Source organism: Heteronotia binoei, chromosome 1, assembly GCF_032191835.1.
Source record: "Heteronotia binoei isolate CCM8104 ecotype False Entrance Well chromosome 1, APGP_CSIRO_Hbin_v1, whole genome shotgun sequence".
NCBI classification, from domain to species: domain Eukaryota; kingdom Metazoa; phylum Chordata; class Lepidosauria; order Squamata; family Gekkonidae; genus Heteronotia; species Heteronotia binoei.
This window is the reverse complement of record NC_083223.1, coordinates 6,536,849-6,564,483: the sequence shown is the minus strand read 5'-3', so window position 1 is coordinate 6,564,483 and position 27,635 is coordinate 6,536,849. Positions and strand designations below refer to the sequence as shown.

General features: G+C 48.3%; 1 protein-coding gene across 1 annotated transcript in view; it reads left to right on the top strand.

Annotated features, from left to right (window-relative positions):
• The window catches only part of CCT4 (chaperonin containing TCP1 subunit 4), a 35,252-nt gene extending 7,849 nt beyond the window's left edge, over window positions 1–27,403 (top strand). The window contains exons 3-14 of the mRNA XM_060263937.1: window positions 2,311–2,400; window positions 2,778–2,886; window positions 4,702–4,844; window positions 8,382–8,503; window positions 10,345–10,477; window positions 13,948–14,087; window positions 16,297–16,393; window positions 18,139–18,249; window positions 20,666–20,796; window positions 20,888–21,122; window positions 25,371–25,484; window positions 27,260–27,403. Of these exons, the coding sequence (XP_060119920.1) occupies window positions 2,311–2,400; window positions 2,778–2,886; window positions 4,702–4,844; window positions 8,382–8,503; window positions 10,345–10,477; window positions 13,948–14,087; window positions 16,297–16,393; window positions 18,139–18,249; window positions 20,666–20,796; window positions 20,888–21,122; window positions 25,371–25,484; window positions 27,260–27,274 (1,440 nt within the window). The 3' untranslated portion in view covers window positions 27,275–27,403. The remainder of the gene's footprint in view (window positions 1–2,310; window positions 2,401–2,777; window positions 2,887–4,701; window positions 4,845–8,381; window positions 8,504–10,344; window positions 10,478–13,947; window positions 14,088–16,296; window positions 16,394–18,138; window positions 18,250–20,665; window positions 20,797–20,887; window positions 21,123–25,370; window positions 25,485–27,259) is intronic.
• Window positions 27,404–27,635: the final 232 nt, after the last annotated feature.

Here is a 27,635-nt window from a genome sequence, read left to right as displayed (position 1 = left end):
TCCATCTTGTGTGGTATCCAAATTCCATTCAAATCCAGGCTCCAAAGGTGATGTTCCTTTTATGTGCCCGTCAGCTTGAATCACGTTTCGCATTCAGTGCTTCCTCGAAGAGCCAATCGGCTAAATTTTTCTTTTTGACGTCAGCTAAGACCACGTAATCGAATTCCCAATAGGCACTAGCTCAATCACTAGAAATTTGATGAAGTGGTCTTAGTTGACGTCAAAAAGAAACATTTAGCCAGTTGGCTCTTCGAGGAAGCACTGAATGTGAAACGTGATCCAAGTTGACAGGCACGTAAAGGGAACATCACCTTTGGGGCCTGGATTTGAATGGAATTTGGATACCACACAAGAAGTGTGAAGGATTGAGCATCCTCTGAGCATTTGAAGTTTTGTGGATCCTTTCCTTTTGTGAGATATTTTTGTATACTGTGTATTTGATATTGTTGGAAAATGAACAGGTAAACGAGAGACTATATATTGTGTGCTTTGTACACAGTTGTTGTTTTGTGCTGTTATATACTGTGTTGTCACTTTTTTGAGGTGTGGCAAGTTCTCTCAAGGCTGTTCCTCTCAAGAGCAGTTTCTGTCAGAGCTCTCTCAGTGCTCCTCCTACCTCACAGGGTGTCTGTTGTGGGGAGGGGAAGGGACAGGACCATCATCATCAGCCTTTATTGGCATAAAATAAATCAGTTATACAGAGGAAGAGGATTACCAAATTATGCAGAATGAAAAGTACCCATAAAATACAAAAGATACGGTTAAAATTTAGAAACATCATTACCAATTAAAACTGCTTACAAAATCCTTTGACATATCATGGTGGCCAAAAAAATGAACTTGGCTGCTATTTCAGAGTCTTTCGGGGAGAAACCACTCGGGGCCTACAGACTTTCAAGGCATCTGAGCGGCTTCCTGATTTCTCTGAGATGGGTCGCAGAAGTGAGTTTCGAAGCGGTGAATATAGCAAACAGAGGAGCAGGACACGAGGGACTGTTTCAACGGATGCATGGTCACAAGGACAGTCTCTAAAAAAGAGTAGGTCGTCTTGTTAAATCTGCCAAGAAGGCGATCGTGAGCTGCTCCGAGAGTCTTTTGGTTAGTGAAGGGCGGGGAATAAATCCAGGCTCCAGGCTTGGAGAGCCAGTTTGGTGTAGTGGTTAAGTGTGCGGACTCTTATCTGGGAGAACCGGGTTTGATTCCCCACTCCTCCACTTGCACCTGCTAGCATGGCCTTGGGTCAGCCATAGCTCTGGCAGAGGTTGTCCTTGAAAGGGCAGCTGCTGTGAGAGTCCTCTCCAGCCCCACCCACCTCACAGGGTGTTTGTTGTGGGGGAGGAAGGTAAAGGAGATTGTGAGCCGCCCTGAGACTCTTCGGAGTGGAGGGCGGGATATAAATCCAATATCTTCTTCCTCCTCCTCCTTTCCCAGCTCCTCCATTGAAAGGACTCCTGAATAGCATTAATGTCATCCGGCAGGACTGCACTGTTGTGGACAGGAAGCAGCCAAGGGCGGTGGGTTGAGAGAGTGTTCAGAAATAGCTGGAAGGAGGGAAGTGTACCTCGTGGACAGCAGTGGGGTGAGGAAGGGACATGGCAAAAGCAGCAGATGGGCACCATCAGACGTCACGCATCATCTGCATTGCAGGAGGGACCGCTGGCCGCCTCACAAGTTGTGTGCGGTTGCCTTTGCTGCTGGCACAGCCGTGTCTTCCTCAGCAAATGGTAAATGCGAATGGGAGAATGTCAGCGTTAAGACGAATTGGGGGAGCCGTGACCCATACGCTGTTTAAGTCGTTCGCTGTTTAAAGATGTTTGGCTGTCGTCTGCGCTTCCCACGCTTAAAATAATGATCTAGCCCAGCGAGCAGCATTGCGGCAAAAAGCACGAAACAGCCCTGTGTTCCGTTCACTGCGACAAGGAAGGCTAGTTAGGAAGGAATGACATAAGCAGTCCAAATCTTTGTCCGGCAGTTCCTGATGAGCAGTATAGATCCGACACTCTGAAAAGGGCTGTGGCTCAGTGGTAGAGCATGTGCTTGACTTGCTGAAGGTCCGAGGTTTAGTCTCTGGTATCTCCGGATAAAAGGATCGGGTGATGCGCGAGACCTCTGCCGGAGACGCTGAAGAGCTGCTGCCAGCGTGACGTAATACGGACCCTGCTGTACTTGATAGCCTGGTTCACTAGAAGGCGGCTTCATGTGTCCATGTATCGGGTCAACTTCAGCTTGCTTTCTGGATTCCTCTCCCCCTCCCCCCCTCCCTGAGGGGTGGGAATGGCAGGAAGTGATTCTCTTCTTGTGCTTTCGCAGATCCAAGACGCCAAAGGGGACGTGATGATCACAAACGACGGCGCCACAATCCTGAAGCAGATACAAGTTCTGCATCCGGCGGCCAAAATGGCAAGTTAATTCCAAGTGTTGTGTCCAGTGTTCCCCCTAAGCTGCAGAGTCTTGTGAGCAAAAATTCTGCTTTGTGAGCTGCTGGCATGAAAGCTGTGAGCTACGGCATAAATTAGTGTGCTCTGGGGTCATCTTTCCTGAGCTAATATAAAAATGTGTGAGCTGGAGGCTAAAAATCTGTGAGGTAGCTCACACTTAACTCAGATTAGAGGGGACACTGGTTGTGTCGTTTCTTGGCCCAATGCCAATATACATTCCTACCCCCTACCCCGAATGGCTCTGATCACTTATGTGCCTTTGTGTCCCTGTTATGTTCAATATCATGCCAGTAAAGGTTATTGTATTGTATTATGTGCCTTTAAATGTGCCACATGCAGCTGGTGGAGTTATCCAAAGCGCAAGATATCGAAGCCGGAGATGGCACCACTTCCGTCGTCGTCATTGCAGGGGCCCTCTTGGACGCGTGTTCCAGGCTTCTTCAGAAAGGTGGGCCTTTGTATACTTTTGGGCACAAGACAAAGTAATGCCGTTCTAAAATTGGGGTGGGAGGGAGGAGGGATCGAAAGCAACAGCCTTTAATCTCTTAAAAAAGCATTTATTATTGTCAGCTTCTGTGCAGCTCTCATCAACTCAGCTTCTTTGGTTTATATCAAATAAGGTATTTATTGAAAGAGATACATGCTTACAGTAAAAGATATTCTTGTTAGAACTGCCCACCTAAGGTAGGGTCAGGTATTTTTAAGCTAGGCATAGCTGCTAGTGCGCATAAACAATTCTCAGCCCTCAAGAAAAGCATTTGTAACATATTTCCATTAACCCCTCCACCTCAGCTGCTAGTATCGTTCCCCTGAAAACAAAAGTTAGAACGATCTCTCCAGCAGTCCTGATAAGTGTCTGGCCTTCAAAGTCAAAGAGAAAAGGGATGTGGTTTGTCTCGTTAGTAGTGTCTGTTTCAGTCTTAACATTGCCTGTGTTAAACAATCTCCATGCCAACCCATGGTAACTCAGATTATATATGACAAGTATAAACGCAAAGCCAATGACAGTTATCCTCCTTTGGTGTAGTGGTTAAGTGAGCCAGTTTGGTGTAGCGCTTAAGTGCGCGGGCTCTTATCTGGGAGAACCGGGTTTGATTCCCCACTCCTCCACTTGCGGCTGCTGAAATGGCCTTAAGTCAGTTGTAGCTTTCGTAGGAGTTGTCCTTGAAAGGGCAGCTTCTGGGAGAGCTCCCAGCCCCACCCACCTCACAGGGTGTCTGTTGTGGGGGGAGAAGATAAAGGAGATTGTAAGCCACTCTGAGACTCTGATTCAGAGAGAAGGGCGGGGTATAAAACTGCAGTCTCTGTCCTTCCTGCCTTCAAGGCGGCTTGCACGTATACATTAAGTGCTGTTGAATTGCTTTGGACTGACGGCAACCCCATGAATGAATGAACTCCAATATGTCCTCTTGTTAACAGCCATTCTCAGGTCCTGAAAACTGAGGGCCAGGGCTTCCTGGATGGAGTCAGTCTATCTCAAGGCTGGAGGGTTCAGTTACTCTGCAACAGCTGTTGGCTGTGAACCCTGACAAGCCTGCAGCTCATTTCCCTGCTGGTCAGCTTCTCCTAAATCAAGGCTGCTCACATGGGGCTCTGCTCCTGATGAGTTCTCAGTGTCGTTGAACCCTGGCTGACCTGCGACACTTAAGGCAACTAATCCCCAGCATGTAACAGATATGGAGTCAACCAGGCCGTAGAGCAGGGTGGCCAAACTTGCTTAACGTAAAAGCCGCATAGAGTAAATGTCAGCAGTTTGAGAGCCGCAAGACATGATCACCGGATGTTTGAGAGCTGCAAAGAAGGAAGGCAAGCAAATAGGGGAGGGGGAGGTGGAAAGAAAGCAGCTTTAACTTTAAATGCATTCTCCAAGCGGCTGGCTGGCTTGGCTGGGGAAGCGATTTAAAGAGACAAATACCCTCTCCAACCCAGCCAACGAGGTGGAAGGAGCTTTGAGAGCCACACGATATGTGTGAAAGAGCCGCATGTGGCTGTCGAGCCACAGTTTGGCCATTCCTGCCATGCAGTATGGCTTCTCTGTAGAAGTTTGGCAGTTCTCTTGGGGAGAGCTGAAACGCTGGTGGAGTTCATTTCTTAATTAACGTGGACCCGTCTTGTGCACCAGAACTGGAGACAGAATCTTAACATGCAGTCTTAAGACACTTGACGGGTTAATGCAACCGGATTCTTCTTTCCTGGTAATTTCCTTTAAGGTCTGAGTGTTGACGACGGTTTGCGTAAGCGTGTTGCCTTCACTTCCCAATAGGAATCCACCCCACCATCATCTCCGAGTCCTTCCAGAAAGCGCTGGACAAAGGCGCTGAAGTCTTGACCGGCATGGGGCAGCCTGTTGAACTGAGCGACAGGGAGACCCTGCTGAACAGCGCCACCACTGCGCTGAATTCAAAGGTGGGTGTGGAAGAATAGGGCTCGGCAGGCATTTCGTCTTGTGCTTTCATCACAAATTGGATGCAGCCGTATTGAAGAAGACTGCAGATTTATACCCCACCCTTCTCTCTCAATCAGAGACTCAGCGGCTTACAATCTCTTTTATCTTCCTCCCCCACAACAGACACCGTATGAGGCAGGTGGGGCTGAGAGCTCTGACAGAAGCTGCCCTTTCAAGGACAACTCCTGCGATAGCTATAACTAACCCAAGGCCATCCCAGCAGCTGTAAGTGGAGGAGTGGGGAATCAAACCCGGTTCTCCCAGATAAGAGAGCTATGGCTGACCCAAGGCCATCCCAGCAGCTGCAAGTGGAGGAGTGGGGAATCAAACTCGGTTTCCCAGATAAGAGCCCGTGCATTTAACCACTACACCAAACTGGCTCTCAGTTTTATTACTGTATAACAGGGATGGCCAACGGTAGTTCTCCAGATATTTTTTGCCTACAACTCCCGTCAGTGTCAAGCATGCATATTTCTGTGTGCCATGACGATCCATAAGACAAAGAGCAGAACACCAACCTCTCCTGCTCCCCCCCCCCTCTTTTACAACCTAAGGGCAAATAATAAATCCATCTGACCCAAGGATGTTTAGGTTAGCCTTGCTGTGAACGTTGCGATGTGCCTCTCCCCCAGATTCACACAGCCAGGTCTTATCTGCTCGCCGAGAAAGTGCGAGAAAGGGAGACGTTTTTAATAGCCTGCATTCCTTGGTAGTGAAAGAGATATTACGTAGCAATGTTTGATGATCAGCGCCAGCCAGCATGGCCAATGGCTGGGGCTGATGGGAGCTGTAGGCAAAACAACATCTGGAGAGCTACCATTGGCCACCCCTGCTGTATAATAAAAGCCACCCAGATGGCACCCTCTATATATCTACGGGGCCTAGAGAAGCTTTGTTTGCCCAAGCATTTGACATCGGGAGTGTCGCTTACGGCGGTTTGAATATGGCGGAGTTTTTTTTCAGTTTCCCGCTTTAGTTAACGTTCTTTTCACAGTGCGTCTGGGCAAGGCATGCGATAGAATAAGCAGCCAAGGTACCTTGAGAGCCCGCGTGGCGTAGTGGTTACGAGCCTCAGATTAGTATCTGGGGGACCCGGTTTCAAGTTCTCACTTGTCCCAAGGAAGCTCGCTGGGTGAACCTTGGGTCCGTCACACGCACTTTGCCTAACCTGCCTCTCAGAGTTGTTGTGAGGATAAAAGTGGGAGAGGGGAGAACAACATAAGCCAGGGGTGTCGAATTCGTTTGTTATGAGGGATGGATCTCGCATAAACGAGACCTTGTCGGGCCGGATCGTGTGTGCCATAAAATGGAATGCCAGGTAACAGAGATATAAGCTTTATAAAGACACAAACAAACTGAAAACATACTTAAAAGATTGCCACTCTTGCAATATTCTGTTTATTTAACAGTCTCTTGATAGCTGACAACTCTTGCTCAAAGTCTGGAGACGATGCCTGCTGTAGCAATCTCGAGCACAGACCTTTCACGTGTTGTTCGGTTGTGTGTGTGTAAGATGCAAACCTGCTTTTGATTTGCTGACATTCATTGCAGAAATCTCATGGTCAACGCTTTGAGCCTAAGACCCAGGGGAAAACATGAAATGGCTGGGCGTGTGGTGAGCTTTTGTACATAAGTTGCTTCATGGGCTGGTCAGCCAGTGGAGAAAAGAGAGGCTTTGCTCTGTAGCTCTGCTGTGCGATTGAGCAAGTCGGGCAAAGCAAACTCTCCCTTCCCGCCTTCCTCCCCAAGGGAGGAGCCTCAGCCAATGGAGAAGATAGAGACTTTGCTCTGTAGCTCTGCTGTGCGATTGAGCAAGTCTGGCAAAGCAAACGGTGAGGCAGAAGGAAGCAAGAGAGAGAAGGAAGTGGATGACGGTGAGGCTGCTCGCAGGCCTGATAAGAACCCTCCAGGGGCCTGACTCGGTCTTTGGGCCACAGGTTTGACACCCTTGAACCTGTTTTGGGTCCCCCGTTGGGGTGAAAAGCAGAGCAGAAAAGAATTACACAAATAAACCGAGGGAGATTCTGCAATAAAGGGTACTATGCAACTGAATCTTCTTCCTGCCTAGATACCACCGTGCAGCTCTTTAGTTTCAGCACCGAAGAACCCGGCTTCTGTATCTCTTTTCATCTGAAGTCATCTGAGACTTACGATGGGATCCCCCTCTCATCTACAGGGCTGCGTTTCAGTGCCGTTGAGGAGGGCGAGGGAAGAACTCAATCTCCAGTCGCCCCAGTTTCCCATTTGGATTATGGCCCTCAATAAGGATGTGGAAAAGAGTCCAGTCAAGGTTCCTAGGGAAGATATTGGGCCTTCCCACATGTGGCCATCTGCCTAGAAACCAATCAAAGACTCCTTGAAACGAGAGCGTGGACTATGGCCATTAAATCTCGGTTTTGCATGCTTTTTAGAACAGACTATGGTAGTCTCATTGCTCACTCGTTAATGGAGACTCAGTCAATTCAGTTCAGACAGAATCAATTCAATCAAACGGACAAACAAAACACAAAGATTTGTTTGTGTTTGTTTGCCAGATTTGCTCAATCGCACAGCAGAGCTACAGAGCAAAGCCTCTCTTTTCTCCACTGGCTGACCAGCCCATGAAGCAACATGCACAAAAGTTCAATTCAATTCAGACAGAATCCATTCAATCGGGATTAATATTGGAGAGCTGTTTCTATATGCCGAAAAATCAGCTTTCTTATCGATTAGACAAAGATTGGTTGATATTGAATTGCAGGTTCTCGAAAGCCTTGCTAAATGCAGATGTTCACCCTTGAGGGGGTTTTACCTCCTGGGTATAGGGCTGTATATCTCACCTGCCTAACTGTCCCTTGGCAACGCAGAGCCTATTGGGGAGGGACGGTGGCTCAGTGGTAGAGCATCTGCTCGGTGAGCAGAAGGTCCCAGGTTCAATCCCTGGCATCTCCAAAAATGGGTCCAGGCAAATAGGTGTGAAAAACCTCAGCTTGAGACCCTGGAGAGCCGCTGCCAGTCTGAGTAGACAATACTGACTTTGATGGACCGAGGGTCTGATTCAGTATAAGGCAGCTTCATATGTTCATATGTATTCGCTAGCTGGGTTCATTGTGCCGCCATCTGCAATACTTCTTGGAAGGTTCCATAAAACTCCCTGTGCTAACAGACTGTGCACTTGTGAATGTCAAGAGGTAGAAACTTTAGAACGTGGGCTCTTAAACTGTACTTTTAACTCTGACCTGCACTCCATACTCATTGAGCCCTGTTTGAGTAAGCAAACAGCGAAGCCCGACAGATATAAAATTGTCGTCTTGTTGTCGTCGACTCGGAATCGATTGGTAATTGAAACCGTTGCAGGTTTTTTATACCTAGGAGGCGCTTAATTGCCGTTTGGACGGATGGATTGGTTCCCTGTTACGTTCGATATCATGCCAATAAAGGGTATTGAATTTAAACCCTGGAATGCCGCCGCAAACTGTGAAAAGACGTGCCAAGCTAAGCGTGTGTCTTCCCCGCAGGTTGTCTCGCAGTATTCGAGCCTGCTTTCTCCAATGAGCGTGGACGCGGTGATGAAGGTGATCGATCCGGCTACGGCCACCAGCGTGGATCTCCGAGACATTAAAATAGTGAAGAAGCTCGGGTGAGTGGCGGGGGGGGGGGGAGCGAAGATGAAAAGACAAATGGCGCAATGGAAAGAATCTTTAATAATCCTACAGTCCCCCTACGTGTTTCACGTACAGCTTCGACAGTGGGAAGCTACCAGAACAACAGAAATATAAAAATGTATTGAACGCATCGCTTTATAAGCCGTTAAAACATGTTAATAAAACAGAGGAAATTCACAGAGCATGTACAGAGTGCAGTTAATATTAAAACAGCTGAGTCAGTATTTGCAGCCGTTACATATTTTATAATCACAATACATTCTTTGTTTAAACTGTTTAAGAATCATACGGACCTTTCAGATTCGTTAAGTTCCGTTTTTGATATGAGAGCCAGTTTGGTGTAAGTGCGCCGACTCTTATCTGGGAGAGCCGGGTTTGATTCCCCACTCCTCCACTTGCACCTGCTGGAATGGCCTTGGGTCAGCCGTAGCTCTGGCAGAGGTTGTCCTCGAAAGGGCAGCTGCTGTGAGAGCCCTCTCAGCCCCACCCACCTCACAGGGTGTCTGTTGTTGGGGAGGAAGATGAAGGAGATTGTAAGCTGCTCTGAGACTGAGATTCGGAGTGGAGGGCAGGATATAAATCCAATATCGTTGTCTTTATAGCTAAGTTAGCTTGTCTTGGCTCTTCTGTAAAGGAGCACCTGTCAGGAAATGTTCACGTTTAACCCCTTAGGGTGCAGAGTTTTCAGTTTTCATAATCCGTTCAGCTTCTCTCCTCAGTAGAATTCTATCATCTTGTCTGTTACATTTAAATATAATCCAGAACAAAAATTCTGTGCGTTTGTGATTGTGACATCAAAATTGTGAAGAAGCCTGGGTAAGTGGTAGGGTCACCAGGTCTGGTTTTATAAGGGGGGGCGGGTGGAGCTAGGAGGAAAAAAAGACCGCAGATTTATACCCCGCCCTTCTCTCTGAATCAGTCTCAAGAGAGGCTTATTATCTCCTTTATCTCCTTCCTGCTCAACAGACACCCTGTGTGGTAGGTGGGGCTGAGAGAGCTCTAATAGCAGCTTCCCTTTCAAGGACAACTCTGCGAGAACTATGGCTGGTGCAAGGCAATTCCAGCAGGTGCAAGTGGAGGAGTGGGGAATCAAACCCAGTAGGACATAAGAACACATGAAGCTGCCTTCTACTGAATAAGACCCTCGGTCCATCAAAGTGAAGTCTTGTCTATTCAGACTGGCAGCGGCTCTCCAGGGTCTCAAGCTGAGGTTTTTCACGCCTACTTGCCTGGGCCCTTTTCAGTTGGAGATGCCGGAGATTGAACCTGGGACCTTCTGCTTCCCAAGCAGATGCTCTACCACTGAGCCACCATCCCTCCCTAAAGTCAGTATTGTCGACTCAGTCTGACTGAGACTGGCAGTGGCTCTCCAGGGTCTCAAGCTGAGGTCTTTCATGCCTATTTGCCTGGACCCTTTTGAGTTGGAGATGCTGGGGATTGAACCTGGGACCTTCTGCTTACCAAGCAGATGCTCCACCACTGAGCCACCGTCCCTCCCCAAATATCTGGTCTTATCTGGTTCTCCCAGATAAGAGTCTGCGCGCTTAACCCCTAGGTTTGGGGCGGGAGGGACCTCAGCCGAGCACAATACAGTACAGTTCACCTTCCAAAGCAGCCATTTTTTTCAGGGGAAGTGTATTGTCTGGAAACGAGCTGCAGTCCCAGGAGATCTCCATTCACTCCCTGGAGTTTGGCAGTCCCAGCGAGAGGCAGTCCCCGCCCCACAAAAAAAAAAATGCATATCTTGGAATCTGACGCCGTTGCTTTTGATTCGTAGCATGATGTGTTGACCTGCTCATGGTGTGCTCATTTCCAGGGGGACGATCGATGACTGCGAATTGGTCGAAGGGCTCGTCCTCACTCAGAAGTTAGCCAACACGGGCGTCACCCGTGTGGAAAAAGCCAAGATAGGCCTCATTCAGTTCTGCTTGTCTGCTCCAAAGACAGATGTAAGTAAGACTTCTTTTCTTTCATCTCCTATGCCAGGACAGCTGTGTTGTATCTCGGCCAACTGAATCACAAGAGCTTTTTAATATATACGTGTGGCCTTTTAAAAGCAGGAACGCAGTTCCGGCTGGCTTGGTGTCAGAGGTGTGTGACCTAGTATGCAAATGAGTTCCTGCTGGCTTTTTCTATAAAAAGCCGTAAGTATGAATGTACGGACGATTGATCAGTATTAAGAATGTGCTATTTTACATTTCTGGTAAGAGAAGGATGGACCCTTACCTTAAGAACAGGACTTGCCGGATGAACCAAGATCTCCCTGTTCCATTCCGAAGGGAAATGATCAGCCCGCTGTTGGAAAGGTTCCCTGGCAGATCAAATAAACTCAAATTATTAGGGTTTGTAGAATCTTTCGGGATCAAGTGCCGTGTTCTACTGGAGAAAGTTTTCCTTCCAGACGTTTCGTTCTCAGCTGCGGAGAACATCCTCAGTGGCGTTGCAGTCGGAGCAGGCGCTCTGACCTTCTTGGCTGCTGTGCATTGAGTGGGGCCAGGGGCCAATAGCAGCTCTCCAGCAGCCCTGGCCCCACTCAATGCACAGCAGCCAAGAAGGTCAGAGCGTCAGCTCCGGCTGCAATGCCACTGAGGATGTTCTCTGCAGCTGAGAACGAAACATCTGGAAGGAAAACTTTCTCCAGTAGAACACGGCACTTGATCCCGAAAGATTCTACAAACCCTCATGATGTTACCAGCCGTGAAAACCTGAAATCTTTGATAAACTCAAATTGGATTATCTTCTGTCAGATAGGAACCAGCAAACAACAAGGCAGGTGGCTAGGTTCTGTTCCCAGGTTTATAAAGAATGCAAAAAGCGAGACAAATAGGCCAAACTGTCTGTCAAAGCCTCTTGCTTTGGCCTCGATTGCATAAAAGGGAGTAAAAAAGGTAGTCCCCTGTGCAGCCCAATTCTGTCCCTTTGAGTGTGATACAGGTTCTGTTCCCAGGTTTATAAAGAACGCAAAAAGCGAGACAAATAGGCCAAACCGTAAATCTTTTAACAAATTTTAAAGTGACTTTTCAAAATGATTTAAAAGGTTAAATAATAATCTTTTAAATTCTTTTTTTTACTGTTATAACCCTCACGTCATCAAATTTTAACATGCCGATGCTTTGCGGGGCTTTTTATTAGGTACTTTTGAGGTTGTTCTAGATGACTAAACTGTTCCGGTCAATGACTGTAACAATAAACTGAATGAAACTGAACCACTGAATCCTGTTCCATTTTTTATTTGCAAGACTTCCAGAGAGCAGAAGGCACTCTAGGCTAGAGACGTCAAACTCGTTTGTTACAAGGGCCGGACATGACATAAATGTTACTCTGTTGGGCCGGGCAATGTGTGCCATAGAATACAATGCCAGGTACGGGAGGTGTAAACTTTTATCAAAGACACAGGCAAACCCAATGGACGCTACTATTGGGGAGGGGCAGTGACTCAGTGGTAGAGCATCTGCTTGGGGAGCAGAAGGTCCCAGGTTCAATCCCTGGCATCTCCAAAAAAGGGTCCAGGCAAATAGGTGTGAAAAACCTCAGCTTGAGACCCTGGAGAGCCGCTGCCAGTCTGAGAAGACAATACTGACTTTGATGGACCGAGGGTCTGATTCAGTAGAAGGCAGCTTCATATGTTCATATGTTTGGGGAGGGATGGTGGCTCAGTGGTAGAGCATCTGCTTAGGAAGCAGAAGGTCCCAGGTTCAATCCCCAGCATCTCCAACGGAAAAAGGGTCCAGGCAAATAGGTGTGAGAAACCTCAGCTTGAGACCCCGGAGAGCCGCTGCCAGTCTGAGAAGACAATACTGACTTTGATGGACCGAGGGTCTGATTCAGTAAAAGGCAGCTTCATATGTACTATTTTTTCATTCAAACTGCAGACATGCTTTAAACATTTGACACTCTTGCAGTATTTCCTTAAAGCATCTCCTCGACGTTTGCCCTCTGAATCCCACCACTCATTGCTCATTCGCACTGGGACATTGTAGAGAGACATAATGAACAGCTTCCGTCTTCTGGCCATAAAGGCTACGGCCGGTTGGTCACAGGCCAGATAAGAGCTCTGGAAGGGCCGCTTCTGGCCCGCGGGCTGGATATTTGACACCCCTGTGCTAGGCCGTCAGTCGCAAGCTGGCCAGCAACCCAACAGGTTTGAGCCTTGAAAGAAGGTGCAGCTGGTAACAGGTTTCCTCTTGCTTTGGCCTTAATTGCATACAAGGGAGTAAAAATGTAGGCCCCTGTGCAAGCACCAGTCGTTTCCGACTCTGGGGTGACGTTGCTTTCACAGCGTTTTCACAGCAGACTTTTTATGGGGCAGTTTGCCATTGCCTTCCCCAGTCCTCTACGCTTTCCCCCCAGCAAGCTGGGTCCTCATTTGACCGACCTCGGAAGGATGGAAGGCTGAGTCAACCTCGAGCCGGCTACCTTAAAACCCAGCTTCCGCCGGGGATCGGACTCAGGTCATGAGCAGAGCTTAGGACAGCAGTACTGCAGCTTTAGCACTCTGCGCTACGGGGCTCTTTGTATACAGTCAGGGCTTTTTTTGTAGCAGGAACCCCTCTGCATATGTAGCCAGTCCTCCAGGAGTATTGGTTACATCAGGATGTGTGGCCTGACATGCCGAGGAGTTCCTGCTGCAAAAAAAGCCCTGGGTGTAGTATCGTTTGGCTCACGCTTGGCCTCGAACAGATCCCCCTGCAAGCAAAAAATAAAGGGAGGGACGGTGGCTCAGTGGCAGAGCATCTGCTTGGTAAGCAGAAGGTCCCAGGTTCAGTCCCCGGCATCTCCATCTAAAAAGGGTCCAGGCAAATAGGTGTGAAAAACCTCAGCTTGAGACCCTGGAGAGCCGCTGCCAGTCTGAGTAGACAATACTGACTTTGATGGACCAAGGGTCTTATTCAGTATAAGGCAGCTTCATATGTTAATATGTTTGGGGAGGGACGGTGGCTCAGTGGTAGAGCATCTGCTTGGTAAGCAGAAGGTCCCAGGTTCAGTCCCCGGCATCTCCAACTAAAAAGGATCCAGGCAAATAGGCGTGAAAAACCTCAGCTTGAGACCCTGGAGAGCCGCTGCCAGTCTGATTAGACAATACTGACTTTGATGGACTACGGGTTTGATTCAGTATAAGGCAGCTTCATATGTTAATATGTTTGGGGAGGGACAGTGGCTCAGTGGTAGAGCAACTGCTTGGTAAGCAGAAGGTCCCAGGTTCAGTCCCCGGCATCTCCATCTAAAAAGGATCCAGGCAAGTAGGCGTGAAAAACCTCAATTTGAGGCCCTGGAGAGCCGCTGCCAGTCTGAGTAGACAAGACTGACTTTGATGGACCAAAGAGGGTCTGATTCAGTATAAGGCAGCTTCACGTGTTCATATATGTTCAAACGGATCTGCATTTAAGCATTGAAAAGAGACGCATTGTTATTTTGGCAGATGGACAACCAGATCGTCGTTTCCGACTACACTCAGATGGACCGAGTCTTGCGCGAAGAGAGAGCCTACATCCTGAATCTGGTGAAGCAGATCAAGAAGGCCGGCTGCAACGTGCTGCTCGTTCAGAAGTCCATCCTCCGGTACGCGCTTCTCTAGTAGGGGGGCCCTAGTGCAGTGGTGCCCACCGCCATCTTTCCCGGTGCCCGCCAAGTGTTTTTAGGAAAGGAGTAGGGGCCTGCACTCAGTCGCTTTTCTCATTGACCGTGCGGATTAAAAGGCATCCCGTTCAAGCTTAGGCCTGAAACGTTCAAGAGTCGAGGTATGCATAACCTCACTTCCTGGTGCTTTGTGGTTGGCTCCGCCTTCCGCGGTGGCCATTTTGTTATTGTGCCTGTTACCCTGAATTCTAAAGGTGCCCTGAAGGGTCAAAAAAGGTTGAGGACTTTTTATGTTTTATTATTTTATTCGGCTTATATCAAGGGTGTCGAACTCATTTGCTATGAGGGCCGGATCTGACATAAATGGGGCCATGTCGGGTCAGGCCATGTGTGTCCCTGTTTTAAGATTAGGTAGCAGAGATACAAATTTTATAAACGACACAGACAAACAATTTTTTTTTTTAAACTTAAAACATGCTTAAAATGTTAGCACTCATTGGTGTTAAGGATGCTTTCTTTGTATCTCTCCCATGGGATCCAGGCAACTGGGCAAAGGAAGCTCTGGCTCTTTTCTGCCTTCCCCAGGGGACCAGGAGGAGGAGCCTCAGCCAATGGAGAAAATAGAGGTTTTGCTTTGTATGCCCCATGCAATTAAGCAAGCCTTGGCAAAGCAAGCTGTGATGCAAAAGGAAGCCAGAGAGAGGGAGAAGGAAGCAGATGACAGCCAGTTGCTCGGGGGCCTGATAGGAGCCCTCCGGGGGGCCTGATTCAGCCCCCAAACTGCATGTTTGACACCCCTGGCTTTATATCCTGCCCTCCCTGTAAGCAGGCTTAGGGTGGGTTATATCAGAACTAAATAATAAAATAAGAACAATTTATGGTTCAGTATAAGAAGCTGAAAACATTAAAGTCAGAACTAAAAAAATAGGCTGGGGGAAGGGGAAACTCAAGTGTGACTGTAACGACCTCTCAATCCAGAACGGATCCCGGTCGCTCGAATGGAACTTCTGCTCTAGAAGTTTTCGTTACTGTTGCTGTTGAACCGGGAGCAGTTTGTGTTATTCTTGGCAGCAGAATGGTGGGCCTTTTCCGTTCATTTTTTTCTCCCAAGAGCCAGCTGCAGGGTTAGCAGTTTAGAGCGGTGGACTCTGGTCTGGAGACCTGGGTTTGGTTCCCCCCTTCTCCTCCACTTGCAGCCTAGCTGGGTGACCTTGGGCCAGTCACAGTTCTCTCAGAGCTGTTCTCTAAAGAGCAGTTTCTGTCAGCACTCTCTCAGCCCCACCTACCTCACAGGGTGTCGGTTGTGGGGAGAGGAAGGGAAGGCGATTGTAAGCCACTCTTAATGAAGGGTGGGGTGTGAAACCAGCTCTTCTTCGTCATTCCTCCCCCCTCAAAACAACGACGACAAAAATGTGCAACTATGTCTCAAAAATTCATGGAATTATAGAGTTGGAAGGGGTCCCCCAGGGTCATCTAGTCCAACCCCTTATTTTTACAAACCCCTGAACTCAAAACCTGGATCGTCAATCCTCGCCCCCATCCCCAGTTTTGTGTTGCTTTTTCACTCACCGATCCAAGTGCCTCTGTATAAATAGATGGTGCGGTCTCATTTGGAATACTGTGTGCAATTCTGGTCACCGCACCTCAAAAAGGATATTGTAGTATTGGAAAAAGTGCAGAAAAGGGCAACTAGAATGATTAAAGGTTTGGAACACTTTCCCTATGAAGAAAGGTTAAAACGCATGGGGCTCTTTAGCTTGGAGAAACGTCGACTGCGGGGTGACATGATAGAGGTTTACAAGATTATGCATGGGATGGAAAAGGTAGAGAAAGAAGTCCTTTTCTCCCTTTCTCACAATACAAGAACTCGTGGGCATTCAATGAAATTGCTGAGCAGTCGGGTTAGAATGGATAAAAGGAGGTACTTCTTCACACAAAGGGTGATTAACATGTGGAATTTGCTGCCACAGGAGGTGGTGGCGGCTACAAGCATAGCCAGCTCAAGAGGGGGTTAGATAAAAATATGTGTGTGTGTATATATATGTATAAATTTTTGGCCACTGTGTGACACAGAGTGTTGGACTGGATGGGCCATTGGCCTGATCCAACATGGCTTCTCTTATGTTCAAGTTCAGTAAAATTACAGGCTCGTGGTAGGTCGTTGGCGCTGATTCATTTCTTTTGATTTCAGGGATGCTCTCAGCGATCTCGCTCTTCACTTTTTGAACAAAATGAAGATCATGGTGGTTAAAGACATAGAAAGAGAAGACATTGAGTTCATATGCAAGGTAAGGAGCTGCCGCCACCCAGTGGCGCTTTCTGGTTTGTGCGTGCAGAATGGGCCGATGAGTCTGACTGAAGTTGGTCGCAGACCTTAAATGGCTGTACCCTGAAGTTTTGCAATACAGAATCACTGCAGCCGTGGCCGGGGAAGCTGGGCTGCAGAGACCTAATTTTGCCGCCGTCTGTGTCATTGCAAACTTGCAATCGGTTGGGGACCACAGGAGGGGAGAGTGCAAAAGGAGCACGCAAGCCGAGGTTTGATCGCGCAGTGCCGAGTTGGCGGTTTGCCAGCTGGCTTTGTTAAAGGGCGACCTTGACCTTGCTGTCACCTTGCTGGAGAAGGCAGTCTCTGCAGGAGAGGTCATGGGTGTCCCGTGTAGATCATCTGGAGCCATGGTCACCAGTTTTGACTCTCCTATCCAACAGAGCAAGAATTCCTATAGATTTCCAAGCCGCCCTGAGCCCGCTTCGGTGGGGTAGGGCAGGATATAAATCGAATGAAATAAATAAAATAAATAATAGATGTCCAATATTTTAGACCAGGGGTTTCAAACGTGTAGTCTGGGGGACAAATCAGGCCTGCAGGGGGCTCCTATCAGGCCCCCGAGCAACCGGCTGTCATCTGCTTCCTTCTCCCTCTCTCTTGCTTCCTTCTGCATCACAGCTTGCTTTGCCAGGCTTGCTCAATCGCACAGCAGAGCTACAAAGCCCAGCCTCCCTTCCTTCTATTGGCCGAGGCTCCTCCCTTGGGGAGGAAGGAGGGGGAGGGATAGCTTGCCAGGCATAGCGGAGCGACTGAGCCAAGCCTCTCTTCCTTCTATTAGCTGAGGCTCCTCCCCCTCCTGGTCCCCTGGGGAAGGAAGGAAAATTTCAGAGCTTCCTTTGCCCAGCTCCCTGGGCCCCATGGTAGAAATACAAAGAAAGCACCTTTAAAACCAATGAGTGCTAACATTTTAAGCATGTTTTAAGATTGTTCTTTTTAAAAAATCTTTGTCCTTTATAAAGTTTAAATCTCTGCTACGTTATCACGAATAGGTATAAACAGAGCCTGGCCCATCCTGACGCAATCTGGCCCGACAAGGTCTCATTTATGTCAGATTCGGCCCTCCTAACAAATGAGTTTGACACCCCTGTTTTAGACGGTTGAAGTTCTAAGAAACGGGATCTCATGTTCTTGGACTTAGATTGCATTTGGGTGTGTGTTATCCAGTGTAGGCTATTAGATTTTGTCTGTATTTAAGATTAGGTAGCAGGAATATAAACTTTAAAAGGACACAGACAAACACAATCAAAGATTTCTTTTTAAAAAAAAAACCTTAAAATACAACATGCTTAAAACATTAGCACTCGTCGGTCTTAAAGAGGCTCTCTTCGTATCTCTCCCATGGGATCCAGAGAACCGGGCAAAGGAAGCTCTGGCTCTTTCCTTCCTTCCCCAGGGGGCCAGGAGGGCGAGGAGCCTCAGCCAATGGAAGGGAGAGGGACTCGGCTCAGTCGCTCTGCTGGGCGATGGAGAGAACCTGGCAAAGCAAGCTTTTGGGGCTTGTTAGATATTAGATTTATCTGTATGCAAATGAAATTTGTTTTCTTTTTCTATTGCAATCTACATTTGGACACTGTAGTTACGGTGTTATTTGTTCCGTACCAGTATTATTTCTGAATTTAAAAAAAAAAATTAAAAAGGGGTGGTTTCGGCAGTTAAAATAGAGTCCGTTTTGTTCAATCTCTGTTGTTTTTTTTTTTTTTAAAGACCATCGGAACGAAGCCGGTGGCTCACATCGATCAATTCACCGGCGACATGCTCGGCTCCGCGGAACTGGCCGAAGAGGTCAGTTTGAACGGCTCCGGGAAGCTGGTGAAGGTAAGGAGTCAGTGCTTCCTTCAGCGCTGCGTGTGCAGAGGCTGCAGCCGTCGGAAGGCTCAAAGCAAATAGCGAGCCTGAAAATGGGTGGTGGGTGGAGCCGCTGAGTCACAGCTGGCTTATTGTGACTCCGTAGGGCTTTCAAGGCAAGAGACGTTCAGAGGCGGTTTTTCAACAGAGGCTATTTGGCCGCCTGACAGCAATGAAGATCCTATGAATTTAGGGGGAGGTGTTTGTGAGTTTAGAGCAGTTCCTTAGTGGAACAGGCTTCCTCCTTGGGAGGTGGTGGGCTCTCCTTCCTTGGAGGTTTTTCAACAGAGGCTAGATGGCCACCTGACAGCAATGAGGATCCTGTGAATTTAGGGGGAGGTGTTTGTGAGTTTAGAGCAGGTCCTCAGTGGAACAGGCTTCCTCCTTGGGAGGTGGTGGGCTGTCCTTCCTTGGAGGTTTTTCAACAGAGGCTATTTGGCCGTCTGACAGCAATGAAGATCCTGTGAATTTAGGGGGAGGTGTTGGTGAATTTCCTGCATTGTTGGACTAGATGACCCTAGAGGTCCCTTCCAGCTCTATGCTCTCATTTAGCATTTAAGATAACATCCAGTTCGCCAGTCAATCAATAGATAAATAAATACCTCCTAAGGATAAATTAACTGGTAATTGGGCTGGAATTCTGCTAAGAATTATGCCTTGCTCCATCCCAAGCCAAAACAAAAGGGAATATTTAAATACAAAGAGAAAAGAAGGGATAGCATAAGTTAGAAAGTGAGAGAAACTGAAGGTATAGTGAGAGAAAGTGAAGGTAAGTTGTGTTAATAGGTAAGATGTTTTTAGGTTCGGTATATTCCAGGAATGGAAGCTATTTGTCTCCAAAAGATGTTACCTTGGGGTAAATGTCGGACAAGGAAAGTTCACAGGTGGTTTGCCGTTCTGCGTTGTGATCCTGGACGTCCTCGGTAGTCCCTCTTCGAAGTACCAACCGGGGCTGATCTTGCTTCGCTTCCAAGATCAGACGAGCTTGGGCCAGCCTGGGTTATCTAGGTCAGGGCAAAGGGTTAAGGATGCAGTAAAAATCCAGCACGTTACAACTTTGCGCCAGCTTAGTGCTGATTCTAAACCGGCTGAATCCAGACTGCGGTCGCACTGTTGCTGAAAAAGGTGTCAAGTCTGTCTGTAACTCTGGCTCAGTCAAAGAGCATTCTGGGTAGAACCAAAGTATATTCAAATGCTGCTAGCTCATACCTTTCCTACCCCTCCCTTCCTGTAGTGAGTGGCCTTGCTTTGAAATGGAAAGATGTGAAAGTCTTATCTGTGCCTTCTCAGGCCTGGCTCTCGGAAGGGAGTCAGGAGCCCACTACGATCAAGGCCATGCAAGCCTGAGAACGAATTGGTAACATCAATGTGTGAATGTTCCCTGCATAATCCTCCCCCCTTAGGAATCCCTTTGAAGTGTCCCTTATATGCAATGTATCTACAGTTTATTCTTTAGTCTTTTCAATGCTGGCCTAGCCTCAAGTATCAGTATCAATAAAGTAGTTTCTTTGTATCAACAACGACTCGTTATTGAATCTGCCAACTTGACAATAGGCTTTGGCTTGCAGATTGTTTCGAGGGATGAGATTCTTTTGAGGGATGAGATTTTCTCAAGGGAAGCGACTGGGGCCATTTTCCCCGAGCTAAGACGAAAAGTTTGCGAGCTGGAGTCTAAAAAACTGTGAGCTAGCTCACAGTAACTCAGCTTAGAGGGATCCAGTCCAAGAGTTCAGAGCTGAGAGGGCTACGACCAAGGGGTTTGTCTGAGAGGCAGAGTCAAGCATTCCAAGGGTTACTCACAAGCAGGAGTCAAGCAGAGGCGAAAGCCATAGTCAGAAGCTGGTCCAAGGGTCACATAAGCGAGGCCTGTTCCAAGGCTGTGGTCACAGAGTTGTTGGTAGATTGACTTCTTGCTTCCACACTTAACAGCCTCCCTTGGCTGGTTTTTATAGGCATGATGTGCCTAAGCATCAGATTTGCAGCCAGCTGCTTGGGGGTAATTCTTCAACTACTCGAGCAGCTGTTGTCAGGCCAGGAGGCGAGCACTCTGCTGTCTCTCCTGTAGTTCTGCTCATAGCCTTTGTCTGTGGCTCTCAAAGGGTGTGATGGTAATGAAGGGCTGGAAACAATCAACTTAGTTTCACCTGTGGATTCAGTGCTGGAGACTGTCAGTGGTTCTGCACCAGCTGTTGGCTGTGACTCCCGACCTGCCTGTAGTTCCATCTTCCCGCTTGCCGGCTTCTGCTGACTCAGAGCTGGCTACACTTGGCTCCTCTCCTCCTGAGGAGTCCTCATGGGACCCTGGCTGGCTCACAGCGCTGCCACATCAGCGTCTGCAGCAGACGCTACAGTCCCCAGTAGCAACAGTGCTCTTTTGTAATTGCAGGTGACCGGCTGTGCCAGCCCCGGCAAGACTGTGACCATTGTGGTGCGTGGCTCCAACAAACTCGTGATCGAAGAAGCAGAACGTTCGATTCACGATGCCTTGTGCGTCGTCCGTTGTCTGGTCAAAAAAAGGTACCCGTCAACCGCGTGGACCCTCAAATTGGTGACTGCATCTCACACATACCGCTTCTGAAACGTAAGAACTGTCAACGTTTTGTTTCAGAGCCCTGATCGCAGGTGGTGGCGCGCCAGAGATAGAGCTGGCCTTGCGCTTGAACGAGTATTCCCGCACCCTGAGTGGCATGGAGTCGTACTGCGTCCGGGCTTACGGGGAGGCCCTGGAAATTATTCCGTCCACCCTGGCGGAAAATGCGGGCCTGAATCCCATCACTACTGTGACCGAGCTGAGAAACAGGCACGCGCAAGGCGAGAAAACTGCGGGCATCAATGTTAGAAAGGTAAGTTTGCAGAGTAGCAAAACAACCTTTGACTCGCAGGTCTGCATTCTGAAGCGGTAACATTATGCCGGTGAGCAGGTTGGACACAAAATACCAAAAGCCACCAAATCTAAGCCATAAAATTTTATGTTCATGGCCAAAATAGTTTCAGAAGCTTAGTCAAAAATAGCCAGTTTTTGTTACCTAAATGTGTATTCAAATTCATATATTATTGTAAACAGAGCTTTATTGTTGCAGGAACTCATCTACATATTAGCCCACACACCCCTGATGTAGCCAATCCTCCAGGAGCTTACAGGGCTCTTAGTACAGGACCTACTGTAAGCTCCAAGAGGATTGGCTACATCATGAGGGTGTGGCCTAATATGCAAAGGCACTCCTGCTAGAATTCCACCCCTGAGGCCACACACCCCTGATGCAGCCAATCCTCCAGGAGCTTGCAGGGTTCTTGGTACAGGGCCTGCTGTCAGCTCCAGGAGGATTGGCTACATCAGGGGGGCGCAGCCTAATAATGAAAAGGAGCTCCTGCTTCAAAAAAAGCTCTGATTGTAAACAACATTCCATTATTACCACCCTATCAGGGTTCCAAACAAGAACACATACAGAAAGTTTACATAACAAAAAGTTCCATTTACAAATACGTAAATGGAACTTTTTTGTATGTAAGTTTCCTCTGTAAGTTTCAGTGTTAATACAAACATCTATTCAGTCAGTTCAGCAGAGGAGCAAGAGTACAGAAGTTCATTCGAGCCATCAAATACGCCCGTTCCGGATAGTTCAAGACGCTTCAATGCATGTCTTCTTCGGTTACTGGCTGCTAAATGGAACCCGATTTCAGTTCCTTTTTACACAGAGTTCACAGCTTTGCAGATGAATCAATTTACTAAGCTTCTGGAGCCGTTTTGGAGATGAATGTAAGAGTTTAAAACTTCGTGGTTGGACTTGGTGGGTTTTGGCACTGTTTTGGATTGGAGCTGGCTGTATTGGCGCTCTTATCCAGAAGTTGTTTGGGTAATGATAAATCCATTGCTAGTGTATAACTTTTGGACAGAGCTTTTTGTTGTAGCAGGAGCCCCTTTGCATATTAAGCCACCCCCCCCCCCCGATGTAGCCAATCCTGGAGCTTACAGCAGGCCCTCTACGAAGAGCCCTGTAAGGAATTCTAGCAGGACCTCCTTTGCCTATTAGGCCACACACCCCTGATGTAGCCAATCCTCCTGGAGCTTACAGCAGGCCGTGTACGAAGAGCCCTGTAAGGAATTCTAGCAGGACTTCCTTTGCCTATTAGGCCACACACCCCTGATGTAGCCAATCCTCCTGGAGCTTACAGTAGGCCCTGTAAGAAGAGCCCGTAAGCTCTTGGAGGATTGGCTACATCAGGATTATATGGCCTTACAGGGGTGGAATTGTTGCAGCAGCTCCTTTGCATATTAGGCCACGCCCCCCTGATGTAGCCAGTCCTCCAAGAGCTTACAGTAGGCCCTGTAAGAAGAGCCCTGTAAGCTCTTGGAGGATTGGCTACATCAGGATTATATGGCCTTACAGGGGTGGAATTGTAGCAGCAGCTCCTTTGCATATTAGGCCACGCCCCCCTGATGTAGCCAGTCCTCCAAGAGCTTACAGTAGGCCCTGTAAGAAGAGCCCTGTAAGCTCTTGGAGGATTGGCTACATCAGGATTATATGGCCTTACAGGGGTGGAATTGTAGCAGCAGCTCCTTTGCATATTAGGCCACGCCCCCCTGATGTAGCCAGTCCTCCAAGAGCTTACAGTAGGCCCTGCACGAAGAGCCCTGTAAAGCTCCAGGAGGATTGGCTATCTCAGGGGGGCGTGGCCTAATACTCAAATGAGTTCCTGCTTAAAAAAAAAAGCCCTACTTTTGGGTGTTCTGCTGGCGATCACTTGCACATCTCTTAAAGGCACCATCAGTGTGCGGATATCACATTAATTGGACCAAGTTAAAAATGCAGGTACAGAAGTAAGACCGGGAGGGGGAGAGTGCCAAATAATGTTCCCTCTAAGCTGTAGGGTCTTGTGAGCAGAAATTCTACTTTGTGAGCCACTGGCATGAAAGTTGTGGGCTGCTGGCATGAAAGTTGTGAGCTGCTGCCCAAATCAGTGTGCTCCGGGGCCATTTTTTTCCTCAGCTAAGACCAAAACGTGTGAGCCGGAGGCTAAAAAAAATGGTGAGCCGGATCATGCTAACTCAGCTCAGAGGGAACACTGGGGCCAAACCTCACCAGCGTCATTATGAACAGATGTAATTTCAAAAGAATCTTAAGACTATTTTTAAGAAATGGGGTTTGCTGAAAAACTTTCTGACACGAACGGCAGTAATGCCAGACCAGGTGTTAAAAAGTTTGCCAAAAAAGCCCCCAGGACAGGGGTACTTTTTGCGGGTGTCTGGGGGTGTGCCTGCCCATGTTGTCTGTGCAGAGCAACAAGCTTGGCTGATCAACTGAGAACATGTTCAAGAATGTATTCCAGAGGCCTCAGGATTTCTGTAGCTGACAATCGGGGTTTTATTGGTTGTTTTGACCAATCAGTGCCAAAAAGAGTTCATTGGCTGGCAGGGAAGAAGCTTGAAAATACATCGCTTGAAGACCCTAAGTACACTAGCACCATAAAGACAAACAAGGTTTCCAGGTGGCCAAACTTGCTTAACGTGTAAGAGCCACAGAGAATAAATGCCAGATGTTTGAGACTGTATCGGTGGGCAGAGACATGAATGTCTGAGAGCTACAAGAGAGGAAGGAAGGAGGATGCACGGGGAAGGGAGAGGTGGAAAGAAAGCACCTTTAATTGCATTCTCTGTCGCTAGCTGGCTTGGCAAAGTGATTTAAAGAGAATTGCCTTCTCCGAGTTGGCTGATGGAGAGGTAGGGGCTCCCTCACAAAGGAACTGGTTGGCCACTGCGTGAGGCAGGATGCTGGACTAGATGAACCACTGGTCTGATCCAGCAGGGCTCGTCTGATGTTCTTAGGAAGGCTTCAGCCTCTCTGTCCAGTTGTTGGCCCTACAGAGGAACTGGTTGGCCACTGTGTCAGACAGGATGCTGGACTAGATGGGCCACTGGGCTGATCCAGCAGGGCTCTTCTGATGTTCTTATGAAGGCCTTGGCCTCTCTGCCCTGTTGTTGGCCCTCCAGAGGAGCTGGTTGGCCACTGTGTGAGACAGGAGGCTGGACTAGATGGCCCCTCACTGGTCTGACCCAGCAGGGCTCTTCTGATGTTCTTCTCAGGGGAAGACCTCGGCCTCTCTGCCCTGTTGTTGGCCCTCCAGAGGAACTGGCTGGCCACTGTGTGAGACAGGAGGCTGGACTAGATGGCCCCTCACTGGTCTGACCCAGCAGGGCTCTTCTGATCTTCTTCTCAGGGGAAGACCTCGGCCTCTCTGCCCTGTTGTTGGCCCTCCAGAGGAACTGGCTGGCCACTGTGTGAGACAGGAGGCTGGATTAGATGGCCCTTCACTGGTCTGACCCAGCAGGGCTCTTCTGATGTTCTTCTCAGGGGAAGACCTCGGCCTCTCTGCCCTGTTGTTGGCCCTCCAGAGGAGCTGGTTGGCCACTGTGTGAGACAGGAGGCTGGACTAGATGGCCCCTCACTGGTCTGACCCAGCAGGGCTCTTCTGATGTTCTTCTCAGGGGAAGACCTCGGCCTCTCTGCCCTGTTGTTGGCCCTCCAGAGGAACTGGCTGGCCACTGTGTGAGACAGGAGGCTGGACTAGATGGCCCCTCACTGGTCTGACCCAGCAGGGCTCTTCTGATGTTCTTCTCAGGGGAAGACCTCGGCCTCTCTGCCCTGTTGTTGGCCCTCCAGAGGAACTGGCTGGCCACTGTGTGAGACAGGAGGCTGGACTAGATGGACCCGCACTGGTCTGATCCAGCAGGGCTCTTCTGATGTTCTTATGAAGGCCTCAGCCTCTCTGCCCTGTTGCTGGCCCTCCAGAGGAACTGGCTGGCCACTGTGTGAGACAGGAGGCTGGACTAGATGGCCCCTCACTGGTCTGACCCAGCAGGGCTCTTCTGATGTTCTTATGAAGGCCTCAGCCTCTCTGCCCTGTTGCTGGCCCTCCAGAGGAACTGGCTGGCCACTGTGTGAGACAGGAGGCTGGACTAGATGGCCCCTCACTGGTCTGATCCAGCAGGGCTCCTCTGATGTTCTTATAATGAAAAGATGGGAGAACATCTCGATGCCTGTTCACGCTAGCAGCTGCTTTGAGATCAAGACTTGTATTCCTTTCTGTTGCAGGGAGGGATTTCCAATATCCTGGAAGAGTTGGTGGTCCAGCCCTTGCTGGTCTCCGTCAGCGCTCTGACCCTAGCGACAGAGACAGTCCGCAGTATTCTGAAGATCGACGACGTGGTAAGCAAAGTTTAAAACGCCAACTAACGTTTTCGCAGTTGCTGGCTGCGTTGCTGTCCAAGGGGTCTTAGCGTCGCGGAAGCTGGTCTTTAAATCACCGATACAGTCTCATACCAAAATGACAATTTCCCTCTTTAGCATAGAGTTCATACGGATTCGCTACGTTTTTTTTTAAGGTGACTGATGAAGCTAAGTCTTGTTGTTCAAGTGCAGGAATACTCAACAGAGAACAAGAAGATTTGGGGGGTCTCTTAAGGCGCAGTTGGACTCAAATTTATTCGTTCTGTTGCAGACCGCCCTCTGAAAACAGCTTCAGTAGCTTCCAATCCCAATTAGTCAAACCTTTAATGGCATAATAGTACCATAAAACAAGAGCCTCATGGTGCAGTGTGGTAAGCTGCGGTACTACAGTCCAAGCTCTGCTCAGGACCTGAGTTCGATCCTGGCGGAAGCTGGGTTCAGGTAGCTGGCTTGAGGTTGACTCAGCCTTCCATCCTTCCAAGGTTGGTAAAATGAGGACACAGCTTGCTGGGAGTGGGGGGGGGGAGTGTAGAGGACTGGGGAAGGCAATGGCAAACCACCCCGTAAAAAGTCTGCCGGGAAAATGTCGTGACGTAACGTCACCCCAGAATCAGAAACGACTGGTGCTTGCACAGGGGACCTTTTTATACCATAAAACAGGAGTAAACAGTCTAAAAGCTAGATACCTAAAAATATAAAAGAAGGTTGCTACCCACCAGAACCTGCTGAAATTAACAAAGCAAAGGAGGCAGGCAGAATAGATCTGTATATTGCAGGGGTGGCCAACGGTAGCTCTCCAGATGTTTTTTGCCTACAACTCCCATCAGCCCCAGCCAGCACGGCTGATGGCTGGGGCTGATGGGAGTGTTTGGCGAAAAACATCTGGAGAGCTACCATTGGCCACCCCCGGTATATTGTATTCTCTAGCCCAGTGCGGCTGAACTACTTTAACATAACAGCCACATAGAATAAATATCAGATGTTTGAGAGCTGCAAGACATGAACAAAGGAGGAAAGGCAGGCAGGGAGGCAAATAGATGGGGGGGGGAGGGAGAGGTGGAAGGAAAACAACTTTAAATGCATTTTCCAAACGGCTGGCTGGCTTGGCTTGACCAAGTGATTTTAAAGAGAGAAATGCCTTCTCCAAGCCAGCCGACAGGGCGGTGGAGGCTTCAAGAGCCACACAATATGTGCGAAAGAGCCACATGTGGCTCCCGAGCCACTGTTTGGCCACCCCTGTCGTAGCCCTTAACTTCCATACACATGACAGAAACTCAGTACCCAGAAATGTCATGCTTGACACAGATGCAGTGATTTCGGGGAACTTGTCAGATAACAAAAAGGCTAAATCATTATTGGTCGTAGGTTTTGCAGAAGGGAGAAGAGGGCAAATCAAGTAGCAGCGCAGAGAAAGAATGATGAGCACAGGGGGAAAGACTATGACCAATTTCGCACTAGAGCTTTAATCCTGGTTTAACTCTATCCCCAAACTGACTTTCTACACTAGAATCAGAGAAACCAACTTTATGACTCTATGATTCTATGGTTTTAGTGTAGAAAGTCAGTTTGGGGACAGAGTTAAACCAGGATTAAAGCTCTAGTGCGAAATAGGTCTATGTTGCACAGAATCAGGTTTGTTGTAGAGGCAGGAACAAACTCTCGCTTCAGTAGGGATTGAGGGACACCTTTAGTAGAGCAGCTACATAACGGTCCCAAACCTTCACCAAACGGTCTCTGCGTTTCTTCCTCTGCAGGTGAACACTCGATAAGGTGATGGAAGGAAAAAAGCAGCTCAGTACGAGAATTCGGACCCTTTGGCTCTGTTGGACATCTGCCCACGTTCATGTACCTTTTTTGTCCATTTAAATTAATAAAAATCTCAAAAGTTAGAAAGGCAAGTCTTACTGTTCGTTTGTTTTTTTTAAAAAAAGGAGCACCAGAAAGCCATTGGTATCTGTGGCATTGATCCAGCCGAATTTGAGCACTTTTATGGGCTTCTGATTTTTTTTTCCCCGTGGGGGAGATTTAAAGCATGTGCTTAACTCAGCCCTTCAAATCAATGAGGCTGAAAGGAAATCACTTCTCTCCAGGGCTTTTTTTTTTTTGTAGCAAAAACTCCTTTGCATGTTA